Source organism: Cetorhinus maximus, chromosome 4 (genome assembly GCF_964194155.1).
Source record: "Cetorhinus maximus chromosome 4, sCetMax3.hap1.1, whole genome shotgun sequence".
Lineage (NCBI taxonomy): Eukaryota > Metazoa > Chordata > Chondrichthyes > Lamniformes > Cetorhinidae > Cetorhinus > Cetorhinus maximus.
Genome location: NC_135882.1, coordinates 99,406,535 through 99,419,009, shown reverse-complemented (window position 1 = coordinate 99,419,009; position 12,475 = coordinate 99,406,535). Strand labels below are relative to the sequence as shown.

General features: G+C 41.2%; 1 protein-coding gene across 1 annotated transcript; it reads left to right on the top strand.

Annotated features, from left to right (window-relative positions):
- The first annotated feature begins 3,048 nt into the window (after positions 1 to 3,048).
- On the top strand, positions 3,049 to 10,406 carry LOC144679783 (pancreatic progenitor cell differentiation and proliferation factor-like protein). The gene is made up of 5 exons (XM_078540535.1): positions 3,049 to 3,510; positions 3,647 to 3,765; positions 8,353 to 8,436; positions 8,526 to 8,622; positions 9,070 to 10,406. Exons 2-5 carry the CDS (start codon positions 3,708 to 3,710, stop codon positions 9,080 to 9,082), a joined length of 252 nt encoding a protein of 83 aa, XP_078396661.1. The 5' UTR covers positions 3,049 to 3,510; positions 3,647 to 3,707; the 3' UTR covers positions 9,083 to 10,406.
- Positions 10,407 to 12,475: the final 2,069 nt, after the last annotated feature.

Below are 12,475 nucleotides of genomic sequence, written 5' to 3'. Positions count from 1 at the left end.
AAATTGTATTCCATCAGCCATGTTCTTGCCCATTCACTTAGTCTGTCCAAATACCCCTGAAGCCTCGTCACATCCTCTTCACAACTTACATTCCTATCTGGTTTTGTGTCATTAGCAAATTTGAAAAAATTACTTTGGTCCCCACATCTAAATCATTGATATAGATTGTGAATGGTTGTGGTCCCAGCACTGATCCTTGCGATATCCCACTATCAACAGCCTGCCATCCTAAGAATGACCTATTTATTCCTACTCTCTCTTTTCTGTCTGTTAATCAATTCTCAATCCATAGCAGTATATTATCCCCAATCCCATGTGATCTAATTTTGTTTACTAACCTCCTGTGTGGGACATTTTCAAAAGCCTTCTGAAAATCTGAATACACCACATCCACTGGTTCTCCTTTATCTATGCTACAAGTGACAACCTCAAGAAACTCCAATATGTTTGTTAAACATTATTTCCCTTTCATAAATCCATGTTGGCTCTGCCTAATCATATCATTATTTTCCAAGTATCTAGTTATCACATCTTTTATAATCGATTCTAACATTCTTCCTACTGCTGACATAACTAACAGGTCTGCAGTTCTCCATTTTCTCTCTCCCTCTCTTCTTAAATAGTGGGGTTACATTTGTTATGTTCCTGTCTGCAGGAACCTTTCCAAAATCCATAGAATTTTGGAAGATAACCAACAATGCATCCATTATCTCTATAGCCACCTCTTTCAATATTCTAGGATGTACCTCTTCAGGTCCAGGGGATGCAATGCAATTAATTGTTTGAATGTTATCTCTTTATTAATACTAATTTATTTCAGTTCCTCATTTTCACAGACCCCTTGGTTCTCTAGTATTTCTAGGAGATTTCTGTATCTTCCACCGTGAAGACAGACACAAAGCAATTGTTTAGTTTCTATGACATTTCCCCATGCTCCATTATGTATTCTCCTGTCTCTACTTGTAATGGACCCACATTTGTCATTTCCTTTTCACATACTTAAAGAAGCTTTTACAGCTTTTATATTTCTTGCTAGCTTGCATTCATATTCTCTTTCCCTTTCTTTTTCAGTTTCTTGGTCCTCCTATGCTGGGTTCTAAATTGCTCCCAATCCTCAGGCATACCACTTTTTCTGGCAACCTTATAAGCCATTTACTTCAATCTAATGCAACCTTTAACTTATTTAATTAGCCACAGTTGATTCACCTTTCCTGTTGGGTTTTGTGTCTTAGAGGAATGTATATTTGTTGTAGACCATGTCATACTTCTTTAAATGCTAACCAATGTCTGTCTACTGTCAATTTTTTGTAGTGTATTTTCCCAATCCATCATAGCCAACTTTCCCCACATACCTTCATAATTTCCTTTGTTTAGATTTAAGATCCTAGTTTTATGATGACTATATCACTTTCAAATCATATCACTTCATCAGCAAGAGGCAAACTGAACCAGGAAAGCACCATCTTTAGCCCAAGGTTTCAGTCCATGACCAAAGCCTGCCGACAGTGAATAAGTTTATCTCAGCACCACAATCTCACGAGCTGTCTACATTGATGATAAGATGCATGCAATTATTGCCAAAGCAAGTGTAGCCTTTGGCAGATTTGAACATCAGTCTGGGAATGAACAGGAGGGGAAGTCTGCCCACCAAACTGAAAGTCTAGAGAATAATAGTCCTGCCCACTCTGCTCTACACATGTGACACTTGGACTGTGTACCAGCATCTTGCCAAGAAACTTAACCAATTTCACTTGAGCTGCCTTTGGAAGATTAGATGGGGAGACAATTTACCAGACATTGAGGTGCTCACCTGAGCTGGCATGCCAAACATCCACACCATACTGACACAGTCATAACTGTGTTGGGGTGGTCGTGTAGCCAGAATTCCTGACGCTTGCCAAAGTGAATCTTCTATGGAGAGCTTGAGTCTCGATTGCAGAGTCATGCGGACTCGAAACGTTAACTCTGTTTCTCTCTACACAGATGCTGCTAGACCTGTTGAGTTTTTCTAGCATTTTCTGTTTTTGTTTCAGATTTCCAGCATCCGCAGTATTTTGTTTTTATACAAGCAGAAGAAATCCGGATCCAGAATCTTGTCCAAAACTCAATCGCCTGCGATATTCTGTCCTATTTGCAGCAGAACCTTCTGGGCCTTAGTAGTCATCTACATACCCAGTGGAACCCTATCAAACACCCCAGATGATGAACATGGTCATCTTCACCTCAAAAGATGAACAAGAACACGTGTGAATAGGACTCAGTGTAAGTTAGCACACTAGACTGCAGAATTTTGGATGCGAATTTGAAGCCAGCCAAGAGAGTATTGTTGGAATAGTCCAGTTGTGAAAGGGCATGAATGAGAATTACAGCAGCAGATGAGCTGAGGTTGGGGAAGGGCCAAGTGATTTTATGGAGGTGGAAGTAGGGACTTGATACTTGAGAGGACGTGGGTTGGAAAGCTCAGCTCAGGGCCAAACAGGATGCCGAGGCTGTGAATGATCTAGTTCAGCCTCGGACAGTGGTTGGGTCTGCTAGGTACACGAGGTTTACAGCTTTCCTCAAAATGCCGCTATTGGAAATGATAAGAAAATGGAGTGGTCGCCCAGTATAACATTAGTGAATGAAGAGTCATCAGGCTGAAGTGTTAACTCGATCTCTCCCCACAGATGTTTCCTGACCTGCTGAGTGTTTCCAGCATTTTTTTTCTTTTAGATTTCCAGTAAATTGTTTTTGTTACAGATTCCCAACTCATTTCCTCTTACTATAGCTGCAACAAACTAGGTAGACACCTTTGCGCCAGCGTGAATAAATCGCCCATTTGCGAGTCATAATTGACATTAATTTAACAGCTTTGGGATTGATAATTTATGACATCTCATCTACATTATTGAAGCTTCACTTAAGACTGCAAAAAGTGCCCTTGTAAACATCAGCTGACTGGAGATTGCAGCGTGGCCAGTCACTTTGCATCAGATAAGCCTGATATGATCCGCACTCCACCCTCCTTGTTAGTCACACTTTATTTGCGTATATTTTACGTAGCAGAGCTGGTGTTTCCTCATAGGTTATTCTTATTGCGGGGCTCTAGAGACATGGCCGGGAAACAGTGAAATCTAACTGGGAATTGAGTGGCGAAGCGAGGCAGCCTTTGACTAGACAAACTATTCAGGTTCCCAGCATTGATGTCGTTCCCTGGAGCTGAGACATTGATGAATCGGACTCCGTGTTCATTGGACTTTGTGGCTTGGCTGGAGTCCCGCATCCTGTTATTTCTGGTCTGAACTGGTTGCTTCTTCCGTGTGTTTCCAGCTGGCTGAAACTCAGCCCAGTTAACGTGCTACACTGCACAGTCCAATGCAGAGGCGGCTGAGCATCAGCTGCTATAAAAGCCAGCTGCACTATAACCGATTCAGTTTGTCCGCTGCTGGTGTAAAGGGAACTTTCTGCTCAAAGACGGCGCTGCAGTCACTGCTCCAGTGACTCCTCTTCTGTGCGTGTCCCCCGACAAGTGTAAGCAGAAAACATTCTCATGTCAATCCTGAGCTTTGTTTGCTGACATCTCTTTGTTGGAGCTGCCAGCAGTAGTTTTACGTTATGTTTTAGTGGTTGTTTTTAAACGGTTTTATGTTTTGATTGATGTTTTCAGGATCAGACCACTCGAGTCGCTGGGTGAATCCTTCAGGCCCAGCTCTCATCCTTCTGTCGCCATGGCATCTGTTCCTTCAGCTGGCTGTTTGCTTGCAGCACGGAATCAGTATTATAGAAGTAAGTGTTTAGAACAGAAAGCACCTCAACTGGCACTCACTTTGCGAATGGGCATATGGAATTATCAAATCTGGCCATTGATTTAATTAAAATCATTTTTTTTCTGTAATTAATTTGCTTCTCATTGCCAGGTACTGTGCACCAAGTAGAGCTGAATGTTCGTTTTTCTTTTGGTATGAGAACTGTAACCAGGTTAGGTTTTAGATTTCTGAAAAAAAAAAAGGTGTCACCGAAAAGGAGTAAATACTTTTCTTTTTATACGACGTTTTCCTGATCGTTGAACGAGATTACTGTACTTACATTTTTAAAATGTATAAAACAGTGAACTTTCCACTGTATTTTATTATCCCGTTCAATTTTTTGAGAAAATCTAAATTGTAAATCGAACAAGTCATTTTTCCACTTCTGTGGAATTAATTACTTTGGATGCTGTTAGTGAAGCTCTTCTCAGCTTCCTATGATGATCTAGACAGATTGCAACAAACTTGAAATAAAAAAGAGACTTGCGTGTGAAGGAGGCACAAACAGCCAATTTATGCACAGCAAGCTCCCACAAACATCAATGTGATAATCAGATGATCTGTTTTTTGTGATGTTGATTGAGGGATAAATATTGGACAGGACACAGGTAACTCCCTTGCTCTTCAAAATAGTACCATGGGATCATTTATATCCACCCGAGCAGGCAGATGGAGCTTTAATTTAACATCTCTTCAGAAAGGCAGCTCATATTGTTTTGCTACAATTTTTCTTATTCTGTACCAGTAAAAGAGACTGCAGGCACAACATCTGCCAAGAGCTGTTTTGGGTTTGGCAAAAGATGGCAACTCTTACCAGACCAGAATATCAAAATGGTGTCCTTCAGTTCTGGGAGCTGAACATGACTCTCAGCTTCCAAAACTGGAGGTATGATGCCAGTGTAATAAATAAGTACATATTTTCAGCTTTTATTTTTCTGATAATCAAATTAAAGTATTAAATGTGGTTCCCATGTTTATCTTTATGCACCACAAAGTGGTGGTCCTTGAAACCTGGGAGTTAATTATCCAGATTGATGGTGTTGATTTGATGTATTCCAGTGCTCTTCCTGCCACTGCATTTGCTCGCCCTGTTACCTGTTAATTGATAGCTCTGGGGAGGCAGTGGCACAGTGGTATTGTCACTGTACTGGTAATCCAGAGACCCAGGGTAACACTCTGGAGACCCACCACGGCAGATGAATTTAATAAATATCTGGAATTAAAAGTCTAAAGGTGACCATGAGCAGGATTTTTAGATCAGCGTGCCCTGGAGCAGCCTGGTAACGTGGCCCCTGGCCGCGATTTGGCCAGCCAACATGAAGCATGCGCTGAAATGCTCAGCACGAGCGGGAGGAGGGTGGGTGCAGGCGAGCGCTGAATGAAAGCCCCCTGAAGGCAGAGAGCTGCCTCAGGGAGCTGAAGACTTTAAAACCAATAAATAAAGCTTTTCAAATCAGGAAAAAAATGTCCACGCATCACAATCAGTCACCTGAACATATACATGATATAAATTCTGTCTATATCTTATTTTTTTAATTTAATAATGGAAACCTCATCCTGCCCTTGGATGAGGTTTCATGAAAAATGCAAAATCCGCCTGGCCGGTTCACCCGTCCACCAAACGTGAGGTTGGACGGACCATGGAAAATTGGAGACAGTTACAATTTTAATTGCATTAGTTGGCCTCTTAATTTTTGGCGAGCCCGCTTCCAACTTTTGCGTACACTTGCCGACCGAAATATCGGGTGAATGCGGGATGACATTGAAACACACACCTGATGTCATTTGGCATCCGATCAGCTCGGGCGTGCGCCCACAGGCTGACCTAAGAATCCTGCCCCATGAAACCATTGTCGATTGTCATAAAAACCCATTTGGTTCACTAATGCCCTTTAGGGAAGGAAATCTGCTGTCCTCACCTGGTCTGGCCTACATGTAACTTCCAGATCTGCAGCAATATGGTTGACTCTTAAAATGCCCCTGAAATGGCCTAGCAAGCCATTCAGTTGTATCAAACCACTACAAAGTCTCCCCTAGCCCAGCTGTTCCAGTACAATACAAGACCCGCATCTACCCGGCTATGTGGAAAATTGCCCAGGCATGTCTTCTACACAAAAAACAGGACAAATCCAACCCAGCCAATTACCGGCCCATCAGTCTAGTCTCGATCATCAGTACAGTGATTGAAGGCATCATCAACAGTGCTATCAAGTGGCACTTACTTAGCAATAACCTGATCACTAATGCATAGTTTGGGCTCTGCCAGGGTGACTCAGCTTCTGACGTCATGACAGCCTTGGTTCAAACAGGACAAAAAAGCTGAACTCCAGAAGTGAGGTGAGAGTGACTGCCCTTGACATCAAGGCCACATTCGACCAAGTGTGGCATCAAGGGGTCCTAGCAAAACTGGAGTCAATGGGAATTGGGGGGAAAACTCTTCGCTGGTTGGAGTCATACCTAGCACAAAGGAAGATGGCTGTGGTTGTTGGAGGTCAATCATCTCAGTGTCAGGACATCACTGCAGGGGTTCCCCAGGGTAGTGTCCTAGCCCCAACCATCTTCAGCTGCTTCACTAATGACCTTCAATCATAAGGTTAGAAGTGGGGATGTTTGCTAAAGTTCAGCACCATTCACGACTCCTCAGATACTGAAACAGTCCATGTCCACAACCAGCAAGACTTCGACAATGAACTCTCATCAACAATCATGAACTCTCTCCTCCATCCCCACCCCCTTTCCGATCCCCCTTTTTTCCCAAAAGTTTATATATATTTTTCTTTTCCCACCTATTTCCATTATTTTTAAATGTATTTCCATGCATTGTTTTAACTCTACCTTTTAGCCTATTTCGATCCCTTCCCCCCACCCCACCCCCACTCGGGCTATCTACCTTGCTCGTCCTTTCTACCCTTTAATGTCACCTATTAGCACATTTCTTAGCTAATATCACCACTGTCAACACCTCTTTGTTCTTTTGTTTAATGACATCTTTTGGCAATCTCGACCTATCACTGGCCCTCTATCCAGCTCTACCTGTCCCACCCCCCCTTAAACCAGCTTATATTTCACCTCTCTTCTATTTTTCCTTAGTTCTGTTGAAGAGTCATACGGACTCAAAACATTAACTGTATTCCTCTCTGCAGATGCTGTCAGACCTGCTGAGTTTTTCCAGGTATTTTTATTTTTGTTTTTGTTTAAGACTTCGACAATATCCAGGCTTGGGCTGACAAGTGGCAATTAACATTCATGCAACACAAGTGCCAGGCAATGACCATCTCCAACAAGAGAGGATCCAACCATCGCCCCTTGAGAGTCAATGGCATTACAATTGCTGAATCCCTTATTATCAACATCCTGGGGGTTACTGTTGACAAGAAACTGAACTAGACTAGCCATATAAATACTGTGGCTACCAGAGCAGGTCAGGGGCTAGGAATCCTGTGGTGAGTAACTCATCTCCCGACTCTCCAAAGCCTGTCCACCATGTACAAGGCACAAAGTAGGAGTTTGATAGAATACTCCCCACTTGTCTGGATGAGTGCCGCCCCGACATCAAGAAGATCGACACCATCCAGGACAAAGCAGCACACTTGATTGGCACCACATCCACAAACATTCACTCCCTCCACCACCGATGCACTGTAGCAGCAGTGTGTACCATCTACAAGATGAACTGCAGGAATTCACCAAGGCTCCTTAGACAGCACCTTCCAAACCCACAACCACTACTATCTAGAAGGACAAGGGCAGCAGATAGATGGGAGCACCACCGCCTGGAAGTTCCCCTCCAAGTCACTCACCATCCTGACTTGGAAATATATCACTGTTCCTTCACTGTCACTGGGTCAACATTCTAGAACTCCCTCCCTAACAGCACAGTGGGTGTACCTCACAACAGGGCCTGTAGCAGTTCAAGAAGGCAGCTCACCACCACCTTCTCAAGGGCAATTAGGGATGGATAATAAAGGCTGGCCTAGCCAGTGATGCCCACATCCCATAAATGAATAATTAAGAAAAGTTATATAATGCTGTTCTTAAGTGGAGACAATGAGAATTTTTTTCTCTCAGGGGTCGTTAGACTGTGGCATTCTCTTCCCCTGAGAGCAGTGGAGGCTGGGTAATTGCACATAGATAGATTTTTGATTTGCAAGGGAGTCAAGGGTTATGAGAGGCAGGAAAGTAGAGTTGAGGCCACAGTCAGATCAGCCTTGATCTTATTGAATGGTAAAGCAGGCTCAAGTGTCCGAATGGCCTATTTCTACTCATTCTTGCGTCCATTGACCTAGTGGCCAGTGAATATTGGGATATATTGGCCCTCTGAAGAAGTAGTTTCAGAACATGGTAGAAACTGGGATAGCCCAAAGATGGCCAATAACATTCCTTCACCTAATATTTTAATCGTTGGTAGCATTGAAGTATATTTTGACATATGGGAGAAATTGGGAATGGGGGTTGTTTTGAGTAGGAGAAATCTGACAAATTTGGGTATAATGGATATAAGATTCTGTGAGTAAATATTGTTTCTAAAGTTGAAGTTTTATCTTGTAATATTCTTGTTTCTTTTCAGCCCGTCATAATCCCACGTCAGGTGTGGCCTCCAATGGTTCCTGCTGTTTGGAAAATGCCATGGAGCATGAAAAACCTCATCAAGGTAATAAAAAAAAGCCCTTTTAAAACGGAATTGTAAGCATTTCCTTCTGCTGTTTCCCAACTTATCATTGTTTTCCTTTCTATGCTCAGGATTTCTTCTTACGCTGGAGAAATGTTTGTGGTTAAAGAACTTTCTGAACTGTGAGACTGCTCATCACCCTGTTAACACTGAGCTATCTGCAGGAAGGTAAGGAGTCCTCCATAGATTATGAAGAAACTCTTGAGGGTATTTTTGATTTTGGGTGATGGTGTAAAAGGTTACAGATATACAATCACTCCTGATTTATTTATATGAGCTGATTGATATTGCCTAAAGTCATGCAGGTACAGATTTATCTCTTCAAAAGGTTTTTTTCAATACCTTTTCAAGAGAGCTAAGCCATCTGAGAATCTAAATAAATACAATATAACTAGATATAAACAAGGGGTATGAATTTTAATAGTGCAGGAACAGTTATAAGAACATTCACCCCCCTCTTAAATTCTTGCACCCTGAATATTTTCTCCCTGTTATTTTAGAATTATTCTGTCACCGATTTAGTGATCATTCATAAGGGGTTGAGATTGTATTATTGACCACAACAAAATGAACAAATTTTTGAAGTGAATTAACTGTTTCTTTTTTTTTTGACAGTGGTCATCGTTGAATAGAGATGTTTCTTGGACATTTGGTTTCATTGAATTAAATCTTAATCTACAATATTTGGTACTATGTTGCTATTGGCTCAGGGAATTGGCTGCAGTTTACAGGGAGCAATCTTGAACTGCAATGAAATAACCTACGCCCATCTCGAGAAGCAAATGATGTTTCCATCAACAGTGTTGCTATTTAATAATTCTTCAACTGACCAAGGTGATTTACTAAGGAGCACATCAATAATCTCAAAAAATGTGTTTAGATTTGGAGAAGGGGAAGACTAATTTCAAAAACTGAAGGTGGTGTTTTGGATTAAATGAAATATGTTTTCAAAAATTGGCTCAATTCAGGATAATTCCTGTGTAGTGTAGAAACAAATGTTGATATGATTCAGGTATTGGGTGATGCCTCCACATAGAAGTGTACTGGTAGTGTCTTTCACATTATTTGGATTTGATATTTATTCTTCTTTTATTTTCTGTATAGGAACTGTATACTGTTCCTATATTAAGCATTAACTTTGTTCTTGAGTTGCCTAGTAATTGGCATGCTGCTGAGTGAAGATGACCATGGCCCATCATGTTTTAGAAAACTCATATTTGTTTTACCATGCAGTGGAACCATAAAGCAGAGTGGAATTTGTTTGAAATAATGTAAATTAATAATTATTGCAATATTTTTATGCCACAAGTCAGAGGGAGATACAATTCTGTTAATTTTAGTGAAAAAGTTGGCATGAATGCAGTGAGAAATTTTGTTTTGTACATGTTTTTTTTCAATGTGAATAATTTCAACCCTAAGATGTTTACTTTCTTGGATATTGGTAGACTAGATTTCAAAATTCAGAATGTAAAAGTCTGAGCAAAGTTGTTCCTCTTTTTGTACATGCTTGAAGTTTAAATCTATGCACATCAATTATCCATTGGGGGTAACTTCCAACTTTAGTGGGGACAGAAAGCTAACGGTATTGGAATGGAGAATGGGGTGTATCATGGAGGGCTGATCTCGTACTGTTCGTGTTACACCCCCACTGAAATTGAATGTTACCCCATTGTCATTCTCAGAATGCAAGAACGACAGTCTGTGTTGGGGATATATCTATGGGGGGGGTAAAAAACTACAGCTTCAGGGCTCCCAGTGAGGAGCATCACTCCAATTAATGGAAGGAAAACCTGTAGAAGTCAGTGTTGCTGAATTCTTGATACATACCCCAGTGCAGCAACCTCTTCTTCAGGAGCATTAAATCATGAAATTTACCTGCTTATGTGATACTGTACTGAAATAATTGTGGAGCTATTTTTAATACTTTTTAATAATAAATTAGAATTTTTTTTTACCAACTTCTGTGACTCAAACATCTTATTGTTACCTAAATGGGACCAATGATAGATTTAGTTGAAGAGTCATAATTGATACAGGTGCAGTGGACTTATTGGTCTCCTTTCCTGTAATTTCAGTGATTCTATTTCAAAATCCTGGCATAGAATGCTACAACACAAACAGCCATTCAGCCCATCAAGTGGTATTTTCCTTAAGTCACTCCTCGTAACTTTCCAATATTCTTTTTCCACTAACTTTCCAATTTTCACTTAAAGACAATGGACTCTGCTTCAGTTTGTGTGTTCATATGTATAGCTTTGGTTCAGTAATTTTAGAATCATAGCCGTTTCTCCCTGTTTACTCTGTTACCTCTTTCAAATCTCCTCTCAACCTCCAAAGAAAACAGTCCCAACTTCTCTAATCTATCTATGTAACTGAAGTTTCTCATTCCTGGAACCATTCTCGTGAATCTTTTCTGCACTCTCTCTAATGCCTTCACATCTTTCCTAAAGTGTGATGCTCAGAACTTACGCAATATTCCAGTTATGACCAAACCAGTGTTTTATACAGGTTTAATATAACTTCCTTGCTTTTGTACTCTATGACGGTATTGATAAAGCTCAAGATCTTGGCATATTTTATTAACTGATCTCTCAACCTGTCCTGCCACCTTCAATGATTTATGCACATTTACACCCATGTCCCTCTGCTCCTGTACCCTCTTTAGAATTATACTCTGCATTATTTTGTCTCAAAAGAAAATGAATCACTTCACACTTCTCTGCATTAGATTTCATCTGCTACTTGCCTGTCCGTTCCACCAACCTCTTTTTAAGTTAACACTTTCCTGTTATGGCACTGAGGATGGTAAGTGCTGAGCTGCTCAAATCCCAGAGGGAAACTTGAAACAGCTGCCACAACTGTTTTGCAATATGTATTTTATTTTCAAGATGTGTGCCTTGAACTTGGTAGTAATAAGTCCACTGAATCTTAGAGGTTATTTTACAAAACTAAATTAAACATTTATTAATAGAAGAAAATATTTTAAGCGCATATATAAGCCTACAAATTACTACTATAATAACTCCTAAATCCCCTGATTAATCTGATACCTCCATTAAGGCAACAGTAAAACAAATAGAATTAAACAGACACAAGCAAAGCACACAATACTCTGGACAGTGATATTCAAAATGAGTTTTCTTAGCTTTGGTTCCTGTAGACAGAAACTTGATGCATAGAGACTGTGTAAGGGGAAAGCATTCTAAGATCTAACACATAACGTCATCTCCTTTATACATGTTTCTCCCTTTTTAATGTAAATTCCATTGTTCCAATATGTCTTTGCAACTTTTCTCATAATACAAATCTTTCATAGTACTCATGTTATTAGTAACCTTTGGGAAAAATAAACACGCTATTTGGCTCAGCTAGTGGAGGGTCTGGGTGAGCGCTGTGATGGGACTTCAGGGAGGGTGCCTCTAGATTCCTCTCCAGAGGCTTCACGGCTTGATTGGAGGCCCTGGGTCATGGACTCTGTCGGCTGTTTCGCAGATGTGCCTGTGAAAACAAGGGGAGATAATTAGTGCACGGCCGTGGCCTGTGAAACAGGACACATCACTCACGGCATGGTTGTCTGATGGATGTTGCACTGCTGACCTCATCATCATAACAGGACTGGTCCAGATTGTCACTGGCCAGCTAGGTGGCTCTGTGAGGACCTTGATTACAGGCATTCCTCCACCGGTCTGTGACCCCTCTTGTGTGCCAGCTTGCCCTGCATGGATAGAGATGGAGAGAGTGTAAGCAGGATGTGGGCCATGATAAGTATGCCTGGCCTGTGTGGGTGGTGAGTGGTCCCATGGACGGGATGAGGACAATGAGGGTTTTTGTGAGAGAGTGAATAGTAATGAACTGGTAGTGAGTGAAGGCCCTGTGGATATGTGATGGGTTTGTGAGTGTGTGAGCTGAGAATGATGAGAAGAATGACTTAGCCTGGTGGAACGGAGAAGGTTATTCATCCTTTTGTGGCACTGGGTGGCTGTCCTCTTTTGAAGGACGTTGGCACTGATCACTACTGCCA